Source organism: Ursus maritimus, unplaced genomic scaffold (genome assembly GCF_017311325.1).
Source record: "Ursus maritimus isolate PB19 unplaced genomic scaffold, ASM1731132v1 scaffold_33, whole genome shotgun sequence".
Taxonomy (NCBI): Eukaryota; Metazoa; Chordata; class Mammalia; order Carnivora; family Ursidae; genus Ursus; species Ursus maritimus.
In genome coordinates, this window is record NW_024425897.1 from 4,873,966 (window position 1) to 4,895,521 (window position 21,556).

Here is a 21,556-nt window from a genome sequence, read left to right on the forward strand (position 1 = left end):
TGAGGCTTAGATGAAAATGCATGTTGTGCAACAGAACAGATACACAGCATGGCCAGTCACACAATGGAGAGCTACACAGCAACGAGCACGGGAAGCTACTGGTACAGGCAACCACAGGATGAATCTCAAAAACACGGTAAAGCGTTGGAAGCTAGACACAGATAAATGTATGATTCCATTCATATGAAATGTAATAACAGATTAAACTATGATGATACAAATCAGAAAGTGGGTAGCAGGGTGGAGGTGGGGAAGGAGGAGGAGAATTGACTTGAAAAAGACAAAGGATTGTTAATGGAGGGATGTATATGTTCTATATATTTTAGGTGGTGGTGTTTAAATAGGTGTATGTAAGTGTCAGAAACACAGTGAATGAAATCCCTAAGATCTGTGTATTTTACTGTATGTCAATTATACATCAGTAAAAATAAAATACAACAATGCATACTGTGAAATACTAAAATTGGTTTAGGAATGGGCTAAAAATCTGACAGTAGGCATGCTAGTAGGCTAAGCCACACCCCCAAAAGACTCATGGATTAATCTATCTACATGCCAGAGACTGATGGAGAGATCGCAATTAGTATTTGCTTTGGTGGCTATGATAGCAAAACACGTATGCTGAGCAACTCGGCAACACTCCATCGCTCTCATTTCATCTTCCCCTGAGATTTTAATTCAGAGCACACTTAACCTCTTCTAAATTGGCCTTTTCTCATTAAGTCCTGTTGTTTTGCCCCATGCCTAAGAAGCGGGGTTGCAGGTGCCTGGGTAGCTTACCAATTCCATGGTCACTTTAGAAAGGTTAAATATGACACCCTCATTCAAAATATCTGAACATATACCAAGTTCATGAGAAACTTTAGTAACCCCCGAAGGTATATTTCCTACATGTAATAGATAAGTATATTTTCTTAGAAGCACCAAAAAAACAAACAAAACAAAACAAAAAACCAATCAGGTAGGTCCAAGAGTAAGACCAGCCAGCCAGCATTCTGTCTCCGACCAAGGGCAGTGTGACAGAAAAAATAATTATGTAAGGCTTTATATAGGAGTACTTCTAGTTTTTATTAAATGCATTCATATACAGTTAAAAATATCAAAACCACAGAAAACAAGATGAAACTGGAAAGTACGCAGGGAGAAAGAGACATTGCAGAAAACACCGTAAGGAATGAGGAGATCAAAAATGTGAAATGCAAACAAGATGAAACGGAAATTAAGAAAGAGACAGATCATTGTGGTGATGGTGAAGTTCTGTATCTCTGATTGTGGTGGTGGTATCTCTGATTGTGGTAGTGGTTACATGAATTCTCACCTGTGATAAAATGACACTGAATTCTACCCACACATTCACTGTTCCCATGACAAGTGTCTGGTGATGACAACACGCTATAATTATGAGAGATGTAACCACTAGGGGAAACTGGGTGAATGGGATATGGGAATCTCTCTATAATATGTTTGTAACCTCCTGTGACCTATAATTTTTTCAAAATAATAAGTTCTTAAAGGATTCAAGGAAAATAAATGCAGATGTCAAGCAAAATAAATCTCACACATACATCACTAGAGTTCTGGGGGCAGTAAAGGGCTGGAGCAAATTTTCCTTAAATAAATAAATCCTCGAATTCACATATTGAAGGGTATACTGAATGATGCGACAAAATAACCATGAAGAGTCAACACAGAGATATAACCTAACAAAATTAAACTAGACTTGAAAGAGAGCATCTTTGACATAAGTTTACAAAAAGATCAAGTCAATTCTGAGGCAGAAAGACCTGGGGTGCCTCAGATTTCCCTCCTACATTCCATAGAGACAGTAAAGCAATCCCGACAAAAGACTTAAGGGAGGAAAGCATAAGCCGAAGACTTTAAACAAAGCCACACTATGTTTTCATTACAAAAGCCACAGGTTAACTGTGGAACAAGAAAGAGCCTAGCGTACTGTGTCTTCCATCCTCTGAGCAAACTACCACAGGACATACTTCAGTCAGTCAAGAGAGAGGAAACACCTGATGGCTAGAAAAGAATATATTTAACTACAAAATAAAAACAAGTGTAGGATATGGTGAATCAAAATGCAAATGAAATGCCAATGTAGAAATTACGTAACTAAAAAAGAAAAAAGTAGAAAGGGAAAGAACATGAGAATAAGTTCCCTAATTGTCTCATTGGTGACAGACGCTATTATGGGTTGAGCTGTGTTTCCAAAAAAACATATGTTAAAGTTTTAACCCCCAATACTTCAGAATGTGACCTTATTTGGAAATGGCTCACTGCAGATGTAATTAGTTAAACTCATAGTGGAATACGCTGGACCCTTAATCCAATGTGAATGCAGAGGCAGAGATTAACGAATCTACAAAGCAAAGGATCCCTACGACTACCAGTAGTTGAAAGAGGTAAGGAAGGATCCTCCCCTAAAAGCTTCAGTTTAGAGATTTTTTTTATTTGTAAGTAATCTCTACAGACCCAGCAAGGGGCTGGAACTCACAACCCTGAGATTAAGAGTTACATGCTCCGCCAACTGAGCCAGCCAGGCGCCCCCTCCCCTAAAAAGCTTCAGAGAGAACATGGCCCTGAACTTCTAGCCTGCAGAGTATGAGGCAGTACATTTCTGTTGTGTTAAGCCACCCAGTCTGTGACACTTGTTATGGCAGCCACGGGAAACTAATACAGTTGGGACTCAAAGAACATCATTTAAAAGCTGGCAAAACAAGTGTCAGGAGCAGAAGCATATTTAATGGTACAAAGATGACTATACAGACAAATATGAGAGGGGAGACAAAGGAGAAAAATCAGTAGATGACACCAATCATGACGAGACAAGGCCAGATGACCTTCAAATTTGGTTGGGCTGGATGACTCCTAATGTTTTATAAACATGAGCCATTAAATAAGAGGTGGCTGTGTATATGAAAAAGTGCTTTAAGACGAGGTAACTAAGAGTCACTGAAACAGGAAAGAATTTAAGCCCTCTACTAATAGTTAACTCTAGCTTACCCATACCATTTCAGATGAATATGCAAAATTCCAATGGCAGCCAGGGAAATACTTAATAGATAACTTTGAAATCAGATATAACTTCAACCTGTTTCAAAATATTGAACATTTTTTATAATTTCACTGTTTAGGTAAGTTTTTCTGTTTATTAAAATCTTTCAATAGAGAAATATACAAAAGAAGATCTTTTATAAAGCCACAAAAGGGGCACCTAGGCAGCTCAGTCAGTTAGATGTCCAACTCTTGATTTTGGCTCAGGTCATGATCTCAGGGTTGTGAGACTGAGCCCCAAACCAGGCTCCACACTGGAGGTGGAGCCTGCTTAAGATTCTCTCTCCGCTCCCTGCTTTCTAAAAAAAAAAAAAAAAGCCATAAAAGACAAAATTCGTAAATTTAATAATAAACTTTTTGTATGGCAAAAAATATATAAGAAAAGTAAAAAGAAAAAAGAAATGCTTCTATAGACTAGGAACTATAACTCATATTACAAAGGGCTATTCATTCTCCCTAATGCATCCAGGGCTCCTAGAAATGAAGACAAAAAAGACTAAAAATCCATGAGAAAAATGTACAACAAACATGAATAATATTTCATAGCAAAGGACATACAAATATAGAGGAAAAGATGCTCACTATCACTCCTAAAAATATGAATTAAAGTTATACTGAGATATGATTTCTTTCATCTATCAAAATGTCAACCATCAAAAGTTTTATAAACATTCTGTTGATGAGGCTGTGGGAAAACAGGCTCTCTCTTGAACTGTTGGTGGGAAAATTAAGTCAGTACACCCTCCATGGCATGGTTGTACCAATTTAAATATGTACATGAATGTAAATACTCTGATCCCAAAATCTCATTTCTGGGAACTTATCCTAGAGATCTATTTCACATGACCAAAGTGACTATGATACAAACAAAGCTGTAATAAGTAACCTTATATAGCAAAATATAAGTGTGTAAAGGACCCTATACTGAGTATAAAAAGGGATGACAGTAAGAATATATATTCATATTTGGTTATGCATGCATAAAGAAACTCTAGAATACCTAAGAAACTAGTAACAGCAGTTCCCTGGTGAGGGGATTGGGGAACTAGGCAGACAAGGAACACGGTAATGCAAGGAAAACACACAGGCACACGAGTGCATATATACATACATACATACGTATACATTTCATATATACACATATATACATTTATAAATACACATATAAACATTTTATAAAGCAATAAATTTACACTGTTCAAAAATTATACACACACATATATCTATATATGTAATTTTTGAATAATGCAAATTATGGCATTTTTGAAAAATTACGTTTTAAAAAGTTCTTGTAACTTGAGTTAAAACCTATAAACCCGTGAAAAAGCATTTACCAATCTCATTAGCATTTAAAAGTCAAATTAATACAAGATAAAAAAATAATATCCAAACCTTTAAGCTATTGACAATATTGATAAGAAAACAGTGAGAAGGATACTCTCATTATACACTGACGGTAAGAACGCAAGTCTTTAAGACCTATTTAGAAAATAATTCACTAATAATTTCCCAAGCTGGCAATTTCACTTCTACTTATCTATCCTTAGGAAATCAGTCAAAACACAGAAAAAAGTTTAAGGGCAAAGTTGTTCATCTCAGTATCATCAAAATGGCAAAACAAACAAAAAATAAAATAAAATGACAAAATCTAGTATCTACCACTATCCACGAGAGACATCAAATAATCCATGGCTGATTCACTGTACAGGCTAATTTTCTCTTAAATACAAAGAATCATTATAATAAGTGAAAACAGCAAAGTGTAAAAACTTGCATAGAAAAATGGCTTGAAACAAATTCACAAAATATTTACAATGGTTACCTTTGAGAAACGAACCTATAAATGATTATTTTTCTTCTTCACACTTTTTTCAATTTTCTTACACTAAACACATATTTTTATTATTAAAGAAAAAGGGAAAAAAAAAAAAAAAGGTAAGCACCTACCCTGATAAACTTGTTCCAGAAATTTCACTAGGAGAAGAATGACTCAGTGGAGAAGAGGAAGGTCTGAAGCTATCCTGGTCATCCTCTGAGCCATGTCCACCAGGCTCAGGAGAGTGATTTTTCAAATCTATCAGAAAGGTGTTATTTTTCAATGAGAACAACAACAACAAAAATCACTTGCAATTTTGTGAATGTGACCAATTATTCAACACTTACCAACATTTTTAGGTGTAATTATGGAATGCTTTCCAAAAGTCACATGCTTTTCACTGTCGCTTGCTTCACTAACACACCCATTTTGCCTCTGATTTTCTCTATTATTTGGTATTTCTTCACACTCTCCTGACAGCCAAACGGATGCTATCCTGGGGTTCCTTACTAATGAGTAACTATTAGATGTTGGAGTGGATACTGAGGTGGCTGTTTCACAGTTACCAACACCTGGTAATTTGTCGTCCACAGGATATGTCTTCACATCAACTATTGTACTTTCCTTCTCTTTTCTATTTGTAAGAATTGAATTTGGACAGTTTGTTCTAAATGATTCTTGATTCTTGCTCTCTCCAGTTTCACCATAAAAAGTAAATGCTATATTTTCTTCTGGTTCCCTTACACTTATATTAGCAGCACCTAAGTCCACTGGATGGATGTCTTGTGTAGTCCGTTCTTTTGGCAAAGATAAATCCCAAATATCAGATGTACCAGCTCTTGAAAAGTTTTCCAGTCCACCTTCATATCTACTGACTTCTGTTTTCTTAAGGTACTTCTCCATATCAAACATGCTGGATCCATTACTTTTTTCTGTATCATTAGGCAAGAAATGAGGCACAGTGGGACAGTCCTTTTGTTTATTATCTTCCTGAAAAATCTCCCCTCTGGTTTTATTTGAAAGTGCCTTGATCATGGCAGCAAGTTGGGAAGGATCGGTACTTACTGATGCATCTGCAATGGCTGAAGCAATGGTGCTTATCCTAAGTACAGAATCATCACCAGTAGGTAGCTTGCTCTTGTATCTTTGGGGTTTGCTACTCATGAAGAAACTGTCCTAGAAAGGAGAAAATTCACATCAGATAAATTTATCTCAGTTTCACGGACATGTACACATTAGTTGAATCTTTAGATGTTACATAAAATTTAACAGCAGCTAGAAATTAACAGTATATCAATTAAATACCCTAATTAAAAAAAAGACAGCTGTTATCAACTTTAATTAGAGAGTACCGCATTACTCACAAAACTGGATTATCAATTATTTTTAAAAAATCTTCAGGAGTTAAAGAGATGCAAAAGAGGTGTTAAAACTGAACCAGACAATAATTTAAAACAAAAAATTAAGATACTGGGGTTGAGAAACCATTGAGCCATTGTGATTCCAACTATAATTCTTGGTAATTTCGTTCAATTGTTGGAAATGAGGAACACTAGCAGTCTCAGATCACTTTGATCCAGGTACTGAGACTGAGCTGATTAGAGCTGGCCCTCAGTTGTTATGAGGGCCAGCCTAATTTTGGTTTGCCTTTTCTCCTAGGGTGTGTAACCCTTTGTGGTCTCATCCTAAAGCATGGTTGTTTACCATGGCTACTCCCTACCTCTCATCATTGGTGGGCACTGAACTCTGTTTTTATACCCTCACTCCCATAAGAACACCTTTGTTGAGTTTCTTCTTAAATTCTTATCCACAGCATCTTCTTGAAGCAACAGATCCCCACAGGGAAAAGCATCCTTAGTACTGGGTTTCTTTCTTCTCTTGGATTTTGAAAGCCCAATAGTTTTTAGTCCTTTATTAGCTCTCCAGTACCTTCTAAGAGATGTTTCTGGATATGTTATCCAGTTCTAATTGTTGTCAGCCAGAGTTGGTTTACGTTGCTTAGTCTGCTATTACTGGAGACAGAAGTCCTAACTTGCATTTTTAAACATTAAATAGGTTTATGTTTCTTTGCTGTTGGTTCCGTTTTAGTTGTTTACCCATGGTTCCTATTTATGTCTAGCTAGTGTTCCTCATTCATGTCAGAAGCAAACATAAATCCTGTCTGGAAGATTATATCTCCCATGGCCTCAAATTATTTCAGTGACTTTGCCTGTAAAAGGTTAAAAGCAAAAAGAAAAAGATATAACATGCAAACACTCAATAAACACTAAAGAAAGAAAGAAAGCTGGTGTTACCTATGTTAATATCAGACGAGACTTAAGGCATAAAGCATAATTGCAGACAAAGGCATAATGACAGAAGATTTGGTTCATCAGACAGAACAATTCTATGTACCTAAAATGTACCTAAAAACACAGCTTCAGAATTTTTAAAGCAAATACTGCCAGACTCACAGTGAATAACAGACAAATCCATAATCATAGTGTGAGATTTTAATATCTAGGTAACTGAAAGAACAAGTACAATAATTTTAAGGCTACAGTTTCATCACTATGATTTAATAAATTTTCCCTAAATAAAATATACAGAAGAGAGCAACCAAAGATCACACCACAGACATTCCTGTCATGTGCACAGAAAATATTTTCAAAAATGGAACAAATGCTGAGCCATATATCACGTTTTAACAAATTTCAAAGGACTAAAACCAACCTTTCTCTGATTGCGGTACAATAGGCCTAGAATCAATATTTAAAAATTTGCAAAATCCCTCAATGTTTGGAAACTGGGCAATACATTTGCAAACCACAATGGACCAGAGAAATTAGAAAATACATTAAATGGAATAATAAAGACAGTATGACATATCAAAACATATGTGATGTAAAAAATAGTACGGGATGCAACAAAATCCCTGTTTTCAGGGAAATTTATGCCATTAGATGTTTATGTTAAGAAAAGCAGAAAGGTAATCGCTTCTCGGCCTTTTGGCTAAGATCAAGTGAAGAAAAGCAGAAAGGCAGAAAAATTAAGCCAAACATTTATCTCCAGAAGTTAGAGAAACAACAAATTAAATCCCCGGAAAATATAAGGAAGGAAATAAAGACCAAAAAAAAAAAAAAATGAATAGAAAACAGAGAATAAATAAAATTAATGAATTAATAAAATTGAGAAATACCTGGTAAGAATGACTAAGAAAAAAGACAGGGAAAAGAGCCAATATATAACAAAGAAGACATTCCCTAAGAACCTAAAATATTAATCACAAGAGGATATTATGGTAAAATATGTCAATTTATATGGAGTGATATATTTTCAAGTTTAGATGAAAGGTTATAATTCCTACGAAACTACAATTTACTAAAACTGACACAAGTTTTAAAGATCAGAATAGTCCTGTAACTATTAAAGAAACTGAGGGGCACCTGGGTGGCTCAGTTAGTTAAGTGTCTGACTTCAGCTTAGGTCATGATCTTAGGGTCCTGGGATGGAGCCGGCATCAGGCTCCTGGCTCAGTGGGGAGTCTGCTTGTTCCTCTCCCTTCCCCTCTGCCCTTCACCCCACTCATGCAACTTGCACAAGTTCTCTTTCAATTAAATAAATAAAATCTCTAAAAAAAATTGAATCAGCAATTAAAAAGTATTCAAATTCCAGACTCTGAGGATTTCACCAACGTACTCTACCAAAATCTAACAGCACCAATCTAAAAAAAAAAATAAACATAACAGCACCATTCTTANACTCTTTCAGAAAAATAGAAAAAAATGAGACAACCAAAACCTTGATATCGAAACCAAAAAGGCATTCTGCTCACTCACACAGACACAACGTTCTAAACAGACCATATGCAAACCAAATCCAATGATCTATAAAAAGGATAGGTGTATTCCAAGTATAGAAGAATAGAATATTCAAAAACTATTTCTTGTGATTCACGTTACCAGAAAAAAAGAAAGCTGATGCTTACCTTGACAGATGCAAAAAAGCATTTGACAAGATTCAACCTCCTTACAAGTTAAAAACAAAACAAACTAGCAGACAAATATCAGAAGGGAATTTTAAAAATCAATGATAAATAGGGGCGCCTGGGTGGCACAGCGGTTAAGCGTCTGCCTTCGGCTCAGGGCGTGATCCCGGTGTTATGGGATCCAGCCCCACATCAGGCTCTTCCGCTATGAGCCTGCTTCTTCCTCTCCCACTCCCCCTGCTTGTGTTCCCTCTCTCGCTGGCTGTCTCTATCTCTGCCGAATAAATAAATAAAATCTTTAAAAAAAATAAAAATAAAAATAAAAAATAAAAATCAATGATAAATAAAAACCTACAGCACACATCTAATTTACTTTTTTCTTCCAAATTTTAAAATTCTAGTTAGTTAACATACAGTGTAATACTGGTTTCAGGAGTACAATGCAGTGATTCAACACTTACATTTAACACCCAGTGCTCAGCGTAACAAGAGCCCTTCTTATTGCCCATCACACATTTAGCCCACCCCCACCCACTTCCCTCCATCAACCCTCAGTTTGTTCTCTATAGTTGAGCCTCTTATGTTTTGCCTTTTTTTTTCCCCATGTTCATCTGTTTTGTTTCTTAAATTCTACATGAGTAAAATCACATGGTATTTATCTTTCTCTGATTTTGCTTAGCATAATACACTCTAGCTCCATTCACAACATTGTTGCAAATGGTAAGATTTAATTCTTTCTGATGGCCAAATGGTATTCTATTTTATATATATGCCACATCTTCTTCATCCATTCATCAGTCAATGGACCCTTGGGCTCTTTCCATAGTTCGGCTATTGTTGATAATGCTGCTATAAACACTGGGGTGCATGTACCCCTTCGCCCCTGAATTTTTGTATCCTTTGGGTAAATACATAATAGTGCAATTGCTGGGTCGTAGGGTAGTTCTATTTTTAACTTTTTGAGGAACCTCTACACTGTTTTCAGAGTGGCTGCACCAGTTTGCATTCCCACCAACAGTGTAGGGGGGTTCCCCTTTCTCCGCATCCTTGCCAGCATCTGTTATCTCCTGTGTTGTTAATTTTAGCCATTCTGACAGGTGTGAGGTGGTATCTCATCTGGGTTTTGATTTGTATTTCCCTGATGATGAGTGATGTGGAGCATCTTTTCATGTCTGTTAGCCATCTGGACGCCTTCTTTGGGAAAAAGTCTATTCGTGTCTTCTGCCCATTTCTTAACTGGAATATTTGGTTTTTGGGAGTTGAGTTTGATAAGTTCTTTATAGATTTTGGATACTAGCCCTTTATCAGATATGTTGTTTGCAAATATCTTCTCCCGTTTTGTAGGCTACCTTTTAGTTTTGTTGATTGTTTCCCTCGTTGTGCAGAAGCTTCCTATCTCGAAGAAGTCCCAATAGTTCATTTTTGCTTTTGTTTCCCTTGTGTCCCTTCCCTAATGTGTCTAGTGAGAAGTTGCTGCAACTGAGGCCGGAGATGTTGCAGCCTATGTTCTCCTCTAGGATTTTGATGGTTTCCTGTCTCACATTCAGGTCTTTCATCCCTCTTGGGTTTACTTTTGTGTATGGTGTGAGAAAGTGGTCCAGTTTCATTCTTCTGCATGTTGCTCTCCAGTTTTCCCAACACTATTTGTTGAAGAGACTGTTTCTTTTTCCATTGGATATTCCTTCCTCCTTTGTCAAAGATTATTTGACCACATAGTAGCACACATACAACTTAAAAATAAAATACTGAAGAGCTTTCCCGCCCTGTCAGAGAACCCCAACATCATTACTTCTCTTCAATACTGCTCTGAGGTATAATCAGGTAGGCCAGTCAAAGAAACTGAAGGTATCAAAATCAGAAAGGAACAAAACTATTGTTATTCTCAGAAGATAAACCTGCATATACAGAAAAATTCGAAGAATCTATCATTATTAGAGTTAATGGTAAATTTAGCATGGTTGCTACATATAAGCTGAGTATTTTAAAAAACATGTATTTCTTTTTAGCCAAAAAAGGGAAGAGTGCAGCTAAGAAAGGTAGTATTAAAACATTGTTTCAACAAGTTAGAAAGAAATCTACAAAAGCTGTAAAATAATCTCTGCGCACACACAAAAAAATCACAAAATACAGAGAAAACTTAAAACCTAAGTGGAAGGATACATAAATTTCATGAATTACAACATTCAGTATTATAGAGGTGTCAACTTGACTGTTCTACACATTGAATGGAACACGAGTTAAAAGCCCAACAGTGCTACTGGTTAGTTTGCTGAAGGTGGCAATCTGATTTTAAAATATATATGGAAATGCAAAGGGCCAAGAATAGTCAAGATACTTTTCAAGAAAAAGTAACAAGACTTAAAAAGCCACAGTGTCAAACTGATATAAGATAGACCCCAAATGTCCAATGGACATGTCTAATGGGCATAGCAAATGCAGGGTGTTCATATAACAGAATACTAGATATAGTCATGAAAATAAGCTTCTTTTATACTTAACATAGTTGCATCTAGCAAACACGAGTGAAAAAAATCAAAGAAAAAGAATACATGGTACATGATTTCTTGTAAATAAAGTTCAAAAACAGGCAAAATTAATAGTGGATAGGAGGAGTAGTGCTCAGAAAGGACCAAAAAAAAAAAAAAAAAAAGGTTTCTTAGCTACCAGTGATGTTCTCTTTCTTGACCTGGGGGTGTACACAGGTAAGCTGTGGTAACTCACTGTAGGTTTCTTTTTTTTCTTTTTTTCTTTTTTAAAGATTTATTTATTTGACAAAGACAGCCAGCGAGAGAGGGAACACAGCAGGGGGAGTGGGAGAGGAAGAAGCAGGCTCCCAGCGGAGGAGCCCGATGTGGGACTCGATCCCGGAACGCCAGGATCATGCCCTGAGCCGAAGGCAGACGCTTTAACGACTGCGCTACCCAGGCGCCCCTGTAGGTTTCTTTTATAAACAAATTTATGTATGCTTATTATGTTTAGTATGTACATATGTACTTAGCATGTATATTTATTACACAGATTAAAATGTTTCTGAAAATTCAAAGGACATTTATAATAAAACTGAACCCAAAGAAGCCCAACCAATGTTATACTGCATATATTTGTCACATGTGACCTTATGTTGATCTTATACGAGAACTATGACAATGCAGTTTTCGTTTTTCTCTATGGAAAGCTCAAGATACCTCTGTTTTGCTGTTATTGGCAGTTAATGTCACATCACTTTCATCCACTTGTGAAATACTCTCCAGTTCTTCAGCCTGAAGTGTAACTGATTCTTCACTTAGCTGTGCTTTTAAGTCTCCTGTAGAAAATATACAATAATTCAACTTACATCTATACATTATCTCACAGAAACAATCTGTGGGATAAGGACCACTCAACATGATTAATTGTCAATGAAGAGTCTTTGTATCTCAATTATCAGTCATCTTCACAAAAGCTATTTAAACGTTCGGTCGCTAGGACAAAGGATCAGAGCTCTGTTACTTTGATTTTGCCAAGTTTAAACTTTGAAGAAGACTGTGGATTTTAATCTCTCCCTTTCAAATACTGACAAACTCATTTAATATTTTCAGCTTTAAACATTTCACAACTATACAGTAGGCTGATTTAAAAATAAGTACTTCTTGGGGCACCTGGGTGGCTCAGTTGGTTGAGCACCCAACTCTTGGTTTCAGCTCAGGTCATGATCTCAGGGTTGTGAGATCAAGCCCCACAAGGGGCTCCCCACTGAGTGTGGACCCTGCTTGAGATACTCTCTCTCTCCCTTTCTCTCTGTCCCTCCCCCACTGCCCACGAACGCACACTCTCTAAAAATAAATAAAAATAAAAATGAGTCCCTCTTTACGATAATAGAAAATCAACTGATTTTATAGATAGCCCCTTTATGCCAACTCCTCTATTAGATATAGGCTCTTTAAGGACCGGAGCATATACTGTACAATTTTATATATGTAGCACCAGGCACTGTACTAACAAAAAGCAGCTGTTCAATAATTGTATGTTATTATCAAAAAAGTCTGATTTTAAATATTTATCACGGAGGGCGCCTGGATGGCTCAGTTGGTTAAGCATCCAACTCTTGATTTTGGCCCTGATCATGATCTCAGGGTCGTGAGATTGAGCCCCACATCAGGCTCCATGCTCAGCAGGGAGTCTGCTGGAGATTCTCTCTCCTTCTACCGCTCACCGCCCCAAGATAAATAAATAAACCTTTAAAAAAATATTTATCATGGATATTTATTATAGACAATCATAGTCCAAATCTCAAAATACCTTTTTAACCAAAAGTCTACCTAAATATAATAATAATAACTACAGTTCATTAACTCAGTAGTTAAATAGGCCAAAATTAACTAGCACATTTGAACAAATTATATTTCATTTACTTTGGTTTTTTACTAAAGGATTTAGATGGATTTTGGCTGACTTGTTTTCACTTTCAACTAACAAGGCAATGTGGGTTATATAAGAATAAAATCTGTAACCAATACTGAAAAAATTCAAAACAATACATACATTTTTCACTCATAAGAACATGATCACATAACCACTAACTTACAGGTCAAAAAAAAAAAAGGTTACTAAAAACTCCTTCTTTTAATCTATTACCTGAAAATATATCATGGTTAAGATGAGCCACTTCTTTTTCCAAATTACTTCTTGATACATCAGATTTTCTTATGAGAGCAACAGGTTCTCTCTTCTCTGGTGATCTAATAAAATAACCAAACGATGGCTACAAAATAAACATGTGAATTATTTCCTTAATTTTTAACTGCTCTGAGAAATTCTAGACTATTTTATCCTACTATGGGTAACCTAAATTACTTCAACAAAATCATGGCTCTTTTCATTTAAACTCAAATAACTAGAGATGAACTTTAAAAGTCTAGTTTTATTTCCTTACTGCTATATTCAATCATCAAAACTAATACAGTCAAATAAGCTGCTCTTCCTAAGAAATCCAAATTCAAACCACCCAGAAAAGACATTTCGTTCCTTCACTAATTATTAAGCAGCTACTGTTATCAGGCACTGTTAATCATCAGTGTGACATATCAATGAGAAAAAAGATAAAATGTCCTGCCTTCTTAAAACTTATAAGGGCATTTATTTTATACAATACATCCTCAAAAATCTGTATTAAGATTAGGTATGTTCCTAGCACTTGGATGAAAGTGTTAAGGAGCAGGGAATCCCACTTGTCTTTCTTATACAACTTTGACATGACAGACCTGAAATGTAAATTCATTAAATGTATTCAATTTTCGGTTGATCTTCCCTTGATCCAGCAACTTGAATGCAAGTAACATTTCATAACTAAACCATGATCCATGCTTTGTTTGTTGAGTAAGGAATTCATTTATTCTTCAACTTCTCTCATAATGTCAAAATCCCAATCAATTCAGGCAGGAAAATCTGTCTCTCCTTAGCACTTATTTTCATTTTTTAATTCACTGCACAGACAGGAATGTATAGGGATAGGATGTGTCAGGGAACCCCAACATCATCACTTCTCTTCAACACTGCTCTGAGGTGTAATCAGGTAGGTCAGTCAAAGAAATCGAAGGTATCAAAATCAGTTCAGTTTCAAATTTAAGTTCTGTATATTGACTTTGAGTTCTAATACCATGGCTATTATTTCAAATTACATTTAGTGAAATACAGTTTTAATACCACTCTCTCCAATAACCCAACTTCTTATATGGAATTTATCAAGTCTTTTGACCCAACCTCCAAAAGAAATCTTGAATCCTTGATTTTTTCTGTGTTTGTACTATCATTCTAGACCCCAGCCTTCACCACATCTCTTCCCATGTACTAAGCCTCTCTGCCTGCTGCTATTCCTCCTTTTGGTTCACTGCCCCTCTCCATCCAGGTTCCATATACAGTAGCATCATGTCACACATGGAGATGGAGCTGGCACCACGACAAAGTTGCTCCCTGCCTCCAAGCACTTCTTCCCAATTAATTTCAGAATCCAAGTTCTACAAGGACCCCTCATGATCTGGTTCTGGTCTTCTTCTACCATTGAATCATCCTACCCTCTCTCCCTGTCTCCATTTACATTAACTCCCCTGGCCTGCTTTCTGTTCACTCTACTTTCCACCTCCAAGCCTCCACATCAATGGTCCCCCTTTGTTGGGAACACTCTGCCTGCAGCTCTTCTGGCAGCCTCCTCCTTCCCATCATTTAGGTCCCAGTTCAATGCCATCTCCTCAGAGGTTGCCTTGACCACCACAGCTTAAAGCAACTCCTCACCATTATTCATAGAAATTACTACTATTGCTTACGTTTTCAAACTTTTACCTGTATTGCAACTTATTAAGCCAAAACTTTCCTATATTTCAAAACATGTTTTCAGGTAAGAGGTTAAAAAAAATCAATCTTCGAATTCTTGCCATCAACCAATGATATAACAATTAGTCTTGGTGCTAAATGCTTTGTGTGTCCCATCACACTTAACTCTTATGAAACCCTATAAAATAGCACTCCATTTTAAAAAATTGGAAAATTAAGGCTAGCGGAGTTAAATAAGTTGTTTCATCGCACAGAGTTAGTTAGAAGACAGAACTGGGACTGAAGTCAGAGTCTGACCGACTATAAAACCTAAGCTGTCTACCACAATTCTGTCATGTCCCAATTCTGTCCTGCTGTAAAGATACTATGTTGTAGCTAATACCATCGTAACATGCAAAATATAAAGGCTGGTGAATTCAACCACTTCTAGCACATATTATACTTACTCTTTTCACATTGTAACCACCACCAAGGCAACCAAGAGCTTCAGATCTTTGAGCAAAGAACTCTCCTAAAGATAGGCGTAAATAACTGGCATCATCTTTGTCCAAATCTGATGTGCTAAGTGATTTCCTCGACAAACTGTAATTAATTGAAGTTCCCCAAGACATATCCCCTAGTGCAGCTGAAGTGTTCTGGGCATCTATATTTTCTTCCTAGGGAGAAAGTTATTGTTTCATTTTATTTCCCCAGCAAGGCTTCTTTCTGTTCTTCTAATATGCAAAAATAAGAAAATTTAACTAAGAAAATTTAAACATTTTGATTTTTAAAAAATTAGGACAAATTCAAGCTTAAGCAGCTAATAATAAGGTAATGAACATATTCAATTTGTTTAAATAGCATTACTTCCTTTTAAAACATGGTTAAAAACTATGGAAAGATCTCTAAAGCCTATTAAGGTGATTCTAAGTGAACTGAACATTACTTTAGTATGTCGGTTATTTTTTAATTAATAATTGAGAGTATGAATGAAAAAGAAATTGTGTAAACATGAGAAAACAAGATATAATTCTATACAAACTATGTATCTATCCAGAAAGAATATAGGCAAAATTTTAAACTTTGGTTAATGCCAATAAAATACAAACCTGCATAAATTGATGCTCTTTATTAAATTCTTCTTCATCTTGATCAATCAAATCCAGTGCTTCAGCTTAAAAAAGAGTTTGTATAATTAAATTATACTAATGCTTAATTACAAACTAGCAGATATTTAAAACTTAGCTAGTTAGGAAAATGAAACACTAAAAAAAGTAATTGAGAAAAGTATATGAAAGTTTCATCATACAAGTGAGGCATCTGTTCTAAGTACCTAAGTCTCTGGTTCTCAAACTTCTGGTAATGAATACTCTACTACTATTGATTTTATCAGTAACTAACTTGTCCTAACTTACTAAAGGGCTTTACAATGTAAGCTTTTTATTTGTAAAAGATTCACATTAATTTTAGCTTTTGAAAATTTTGGCACAACTGATTTAAGGTACTCACCCATGAATACCTGTGAAATTTCATCTGGAACCATCATAACAAGAAGTCACTCTGTAAACTTGTTGTGAAGAGGTCTGCTGGGGTGCCCACCACCTGTTTGCCCAGGACTGTCTCACTTTTAGAAAGGTAAATCCCACATCCCAGAAAACCACACAGCCTTGGACAAACTAAGAGAGAGGTCATCCAACATCTGCCCTCAAAGTTCCTACTGAGCAACTCAGTTCACCTTAGGAAAACGAATGGGCCTGGACACCTTCAACTTCTAAGCCAAAGCCACAAACTAAAATGCCTCAGAGGCCCGAGGGGGATGAGCAGAAAGGACCAGGTGTGACACAACAGCGAGGGGTGGGATAGTGGCAAACTAGAAAGCACATGATCCCGCTCAAGGTATTAGAATCAAAAAGAATTTTAAACACGTTGACTCATCAGAAAGTCTGCAGGCTCTCTGCTTGCCTGTTACCCATTCTGGGCCTCTGCCTAGTATGTTAGGAGACTGGCTGAAACGGGAAGTTGCATGCAACCCAAAAAGACAGTCTACCATGGCCCAAACAAGAGAGGTGTCCCCCACTCTCATTAGTCCATCAGAAGCTAATCAGATCCACACTGCCCTTTTGGAAACCCTTATAGTTCAACATTAATATCTTGAGACACATAATGAGAACAGAAATAGAATATTTCCAATCAGGAAAAATAGAACACCAGAGATAGCTCAGATCCTTACTTGTTAGGATAGTGGGGGTTCTTTAGCTTGTGAACCCATCATTTCTTTATAAATACATCCTTAACCTAGAGGTCTATGAATGGCATCAGGAGAACAATGAAACTCTCAAAATCACATGAAAAATACAATCTTTCACATAAAAATTTTTCTATGAGGATTTTCTGTGGTGCCCATGACTCAAAGTATGTTAAAAGCCATTGCCCTAAAATGTGAAAGTATCAGCCAACCAAACCTAACAGCCAAGGGAGGGGAAGTAGGAAATCAGACCACTAAGAAGATGACCCAGAAAAACTTAATTTACTTCACTGTGTTAAATATCGAATGTTTTTCTGGGGCACCTGGGTGGCTCAGTCGGTTAAGTGGCTGCTTTTGGCTCGGGTCGTGGTATCAGGATCTTGAGATTGAGCCCCCACATCGGGCTCTCTGCTCAATGGGGAGTCTGCTTCTCACTCTCCCTCTATATTCTCCCCCCCTCTCAAATAAATAAAGAAAATCTTTTTAAAAAATCAAATGTCTTTCAAAACATTAACTCAACAGTTCCAACTGCTATTTATTACATTCTTAAGTATTTTTTTTCTCTGAACTATAACAGATTCTTCAATTAAAGAAAAATCTACAGTAATACTGCTACCTTGTATGCTCATCAGAAATCAGTCAGCAATCATGAGAAAGAAGAACTTCAGTTTTATAAGAATCTATACCCAATTCTTTGCCAAATCTAAAGCAGTCCTTTCAAGTATCTCCTGAATGTTTCAGATGTTAAATTTTGAAGCAGGCCACATACCCCAGTCCCCCAGCCATGTTTAAATCCTAGGCCATAAGCAGCAGTGATATAGTGACTCGGATGGATGGAGCTGTGAGAGAAGGGCAACGCAGAAATGGGGGAGACGGCGTCATATCTCTTTATTTTCTGAATAAAGTTTGTTAAGTAGATAAATTTTCATTTTGAATGAATCTGACATTATGAAATTACACCTTGGTCCAACCTTTCTCTTCTGAATTATCTCCTCTTACATTTAAAAAATTCCCTTCCCCCTTCCTATAAAAATGCTTCCCCTGCATTCATGCTCGCCTGACACTGATTTTCCTTGACCTAGTTCATCCTTTCTTTCCTTCCATCACACTTTTTCCACAGTATTCCGTAATGGTTTTCCCCATTTTTTTCACCACTCATCCTTTCCAACCTGGCCATTGTTCATTCCCTAACCACAAGGACGGTTTCATTAAACTTCTTCTTTTACATATTTTATTTTTCCTTTAATAGTAACACACCTATGTAGTTCAAAATGCAAAGGTACACATATGTGTATTATGCTTCAACAAAGAGTTTTTAGAAGTTAACCAAAGACATAAAAGGGAATATGGCACTGAAAAGTCTCCCCCTCATCCCTGACCCTATATCCCATATCTCCAAAAGCAAACAATATATAAAGTACCCCTGAAATCCCAATTTGAACCTATTTGATTTTTGAGTTCAGTAGCTAGGGATTCCTGCAATCCATTTCTTCCTCTTTTAAAAAAATCTTTGCACCATATGTGTTTATAAATATATGTGTCTCTTCCCCCTTCCACTTTTTTACATAAATGTCAGAATATTTTATATGCTTTTCTATGTCTTAGAATTTAAACAATTTATTTTAGTGATTATTCCATATTAGTACCTGAAGAGCCTNTTTCCCTTAATGACCACAGTGTATTTTCCTTGTATGGATGTACCTTATTTAATGAGTTCCCTATTTTGTACATCCACATTGCTTCCAACCTTTTGTTATCATAAACAGTATGTATCACATACCACTTCTGCAGGCATATCTGAAGAATAAATTCCCAGCAGAACCCCTTGGTTACAGGGTGTGTACATTCGTAATTTTGCTGGATGCTGTAATACTGCTCTACCTAGACCCTGTGCCATAAAGTACAATACCTATTTCCTTCACATTTTTGCCAACACAGTTTTATTACCAAACTACTGGATCACTGCCAGTGAAATAATGGAAACATAGTATCATGGATTGGTTTCTTTCCATGAATAAGTTCCATGAATTTATTTTTGAACATTTAACAACCATTTTCATTTCCATTTCTCTGAACTGTTTATATCTTTTGCCTAATTCTACACTGAGAAGCTGTTTTTTTTCTTATTGTTTATTAGAACTATTTACACATTAGGAAAATGGGCCCTTAACCTGTAACATGAATTGCAAATATTTTTTCTCAGTCTGATCATTAATTTTTAAAAACTGTTTACCAAAGCATAATATACATATGAGAAGTATTTATGTGTACAACTCAATGAACACATTTGTGTGGCCAGATCCACACCCTAGATCAAGAAAGAGCACTTTGCTAGCACCCCCAAAAGGCTACTCAAGCTTCCTTCCCGTTACTACAAGCCCATCAGATGGTAACCAGTATCCTTACTTCTTACTCCACAGAGCAAGGTACATTTTGAAATATGTACAAATAGATTTATATAGCATGTACTCTTACTCTGCTTATTTCATTCAATATACTTGTGAAATTCGTCCCCACTGTTACAAGTAGCTACACATCATTCGTTCCCATTGCTACAAAGCATTCCAATGTGTGAATAAACACAATCCATTCTATCATTAATGAGAATTTGGGAGTTTCTAATTTGGAGTTAATCACATACTGCTGCTATAACTATTTTAGTCTTTTGGTGAAGAATACATCTATACCCTGGGTATATATTCTGGTGCAAAATTACTCGGCCCTAAAGTATGAAGTTCATAAAGTTTACCACCAAAAGCTCCTGCTAGACAAGTTTCCAAAATGGTTCTATCACTTTATTCACCCACCAGTTACATGTAGGAATTCCATGACCATTGAGTTTTTTAAGTGACACTCAATATCCACTGTCCCGTCTGTACCCTCTTGCTCTTTCTAAATCAAGATATATATCATTGAACAAGCTCAAACTGTAACTTAATTTCCAGTTTCTGGCTCCCATTTCCCACCTCAAAACACAATCATTCAAAATTCTACAATTTCTCCTGATTTTGCCATCTCAGTTCATGGTATTGCCATTTTCTCAAGTAACTCAGACCACTAACCTCAATCTCTTCTTGCCTCTCTATTTACTGAAATCCAGCCACCAAATCCTAACCGTTGTATTTCCAGGTCTTTCATTATCTAATTGCTTTTTATTCTCACTGCGACACCTAGATTTCTACAATATCTTAAGGAATCTCCCAATCAACCGACCATCAGTGCCAGAGACAACTCACAAAGGAAGTTGGACAATGAAGTCTGTAGTGGCTCCCTATTGCTCACCACACAAGCCTCAACTCTGACATGGTAGTTAAAGCTCAACCCACTTCTGGCCCTACTCTACTTCTCCAGCTTCACCTCCTCACCTTTTACTACTCTCCTCTTCCCATACCTTGTCATAAATGCTAGCTACATTGGACTATTTACCATTCTCAAAACACACCCAGACTTCCTCATTTCATTCTTTCATGGGGTCTTCTATCCATTTGGAATTTCTCATGCCCTCAAATTCTTACCTCAAAAGCCACCTCCTATGTGAAATCCGTGTCACCCACTCACACAATAGTTGTTTTTCCTCTAAACTCCAAAACCATTTGGTTTGTGTCTCTTACGATGCTGATTGTTTTATTCTTGGCTGATCCCCCTTAGCTGATGGACAATTTCTTAGGCGCTGGAAAATACCTTATTTGTCTCTACCTGCCACATCATTAGATGTTCAAGAGGAGCTTAGTACAAGTAGCAGTTAGAGTAACTTCTTCCTGTGGCATGTTCTGAGCCTGTTAAGAATAAGACTAGGCTTGACAGGCCACTGAATGCCCTTCCTTGTTGCAGGTTTAGAGGTGCTCGGAACTGGAGGCCTCGGTGGCACAGCATCGCCACAGACTAAGGCTCAAAATGCAATTTGTTCCGCAGACTTAAACCAGTTCTTCCTTTCACTGTCAGAGATTCTGCTAATCACCAAACCTAGCTGATATTCCTAATGCTCTCATCCTTTGAGATTTATCTTTTCTGTCACTTTTCTCCCGTCATTCCCACATTTCTTAGGTTTTATCCCAAAATGGATTGGATTTTGTAATTGCTCATGTATCAGAATAGTTCTTTTGCTCAGGACATTATTTTAAAAGTGAGAACATGGGGTGGCACAGTGGTTAGGGCGTCTGCCTTCGGCTCAGGGCGTGATCCC

At 36.7% G+C, this 21,556-nt stretch overlaps 1 protein-coding gene across 1 annotated transcript in view; it reads right to left on the reverse strand.

The window, feature by feature from the left end:
• The window catches only part of CEP192 (centrosomal protein 192), a 137,062-nt gene that overhangs the window by 59,328 nt on the left and 56,178 nt on the right, over nucleotides 1-21,556 (reverse strand). Inside the window, exons 13-18 of the mRNA XM_040619614.1 lie at nucleotides 16,238-16,302; nucleotides 15,596-15,805; nucleotides 13,458-13,584; nucleotides 12,029-12,147; nucleotides 5,224-6,052; nucleotides 5,008-5,134 (exon numbers count right to left, since the gene is read on the reverse strand). Of these exons, the coding sequence (XP_040475548.1) occupies nucleotides 5,008-5,134; nucleotides 5,224-6,052; nucleotides 12,029-12,147; nucleotides 13,458-13,584; nucleotides 15,596-15,805; nucleotides 16,238-16,302 (1,477 nt within the window). The remainder of the gene's footprint in view (nucleotides 1-5,007; nucleotides 5,135-5,223; nucleotides 6,053-12,028; nucleotides 12,148-13,457; nucleotides 13,585-15,595; nucleotides 15,806-16,237; nucleotides 16,303-21,556) is intronic.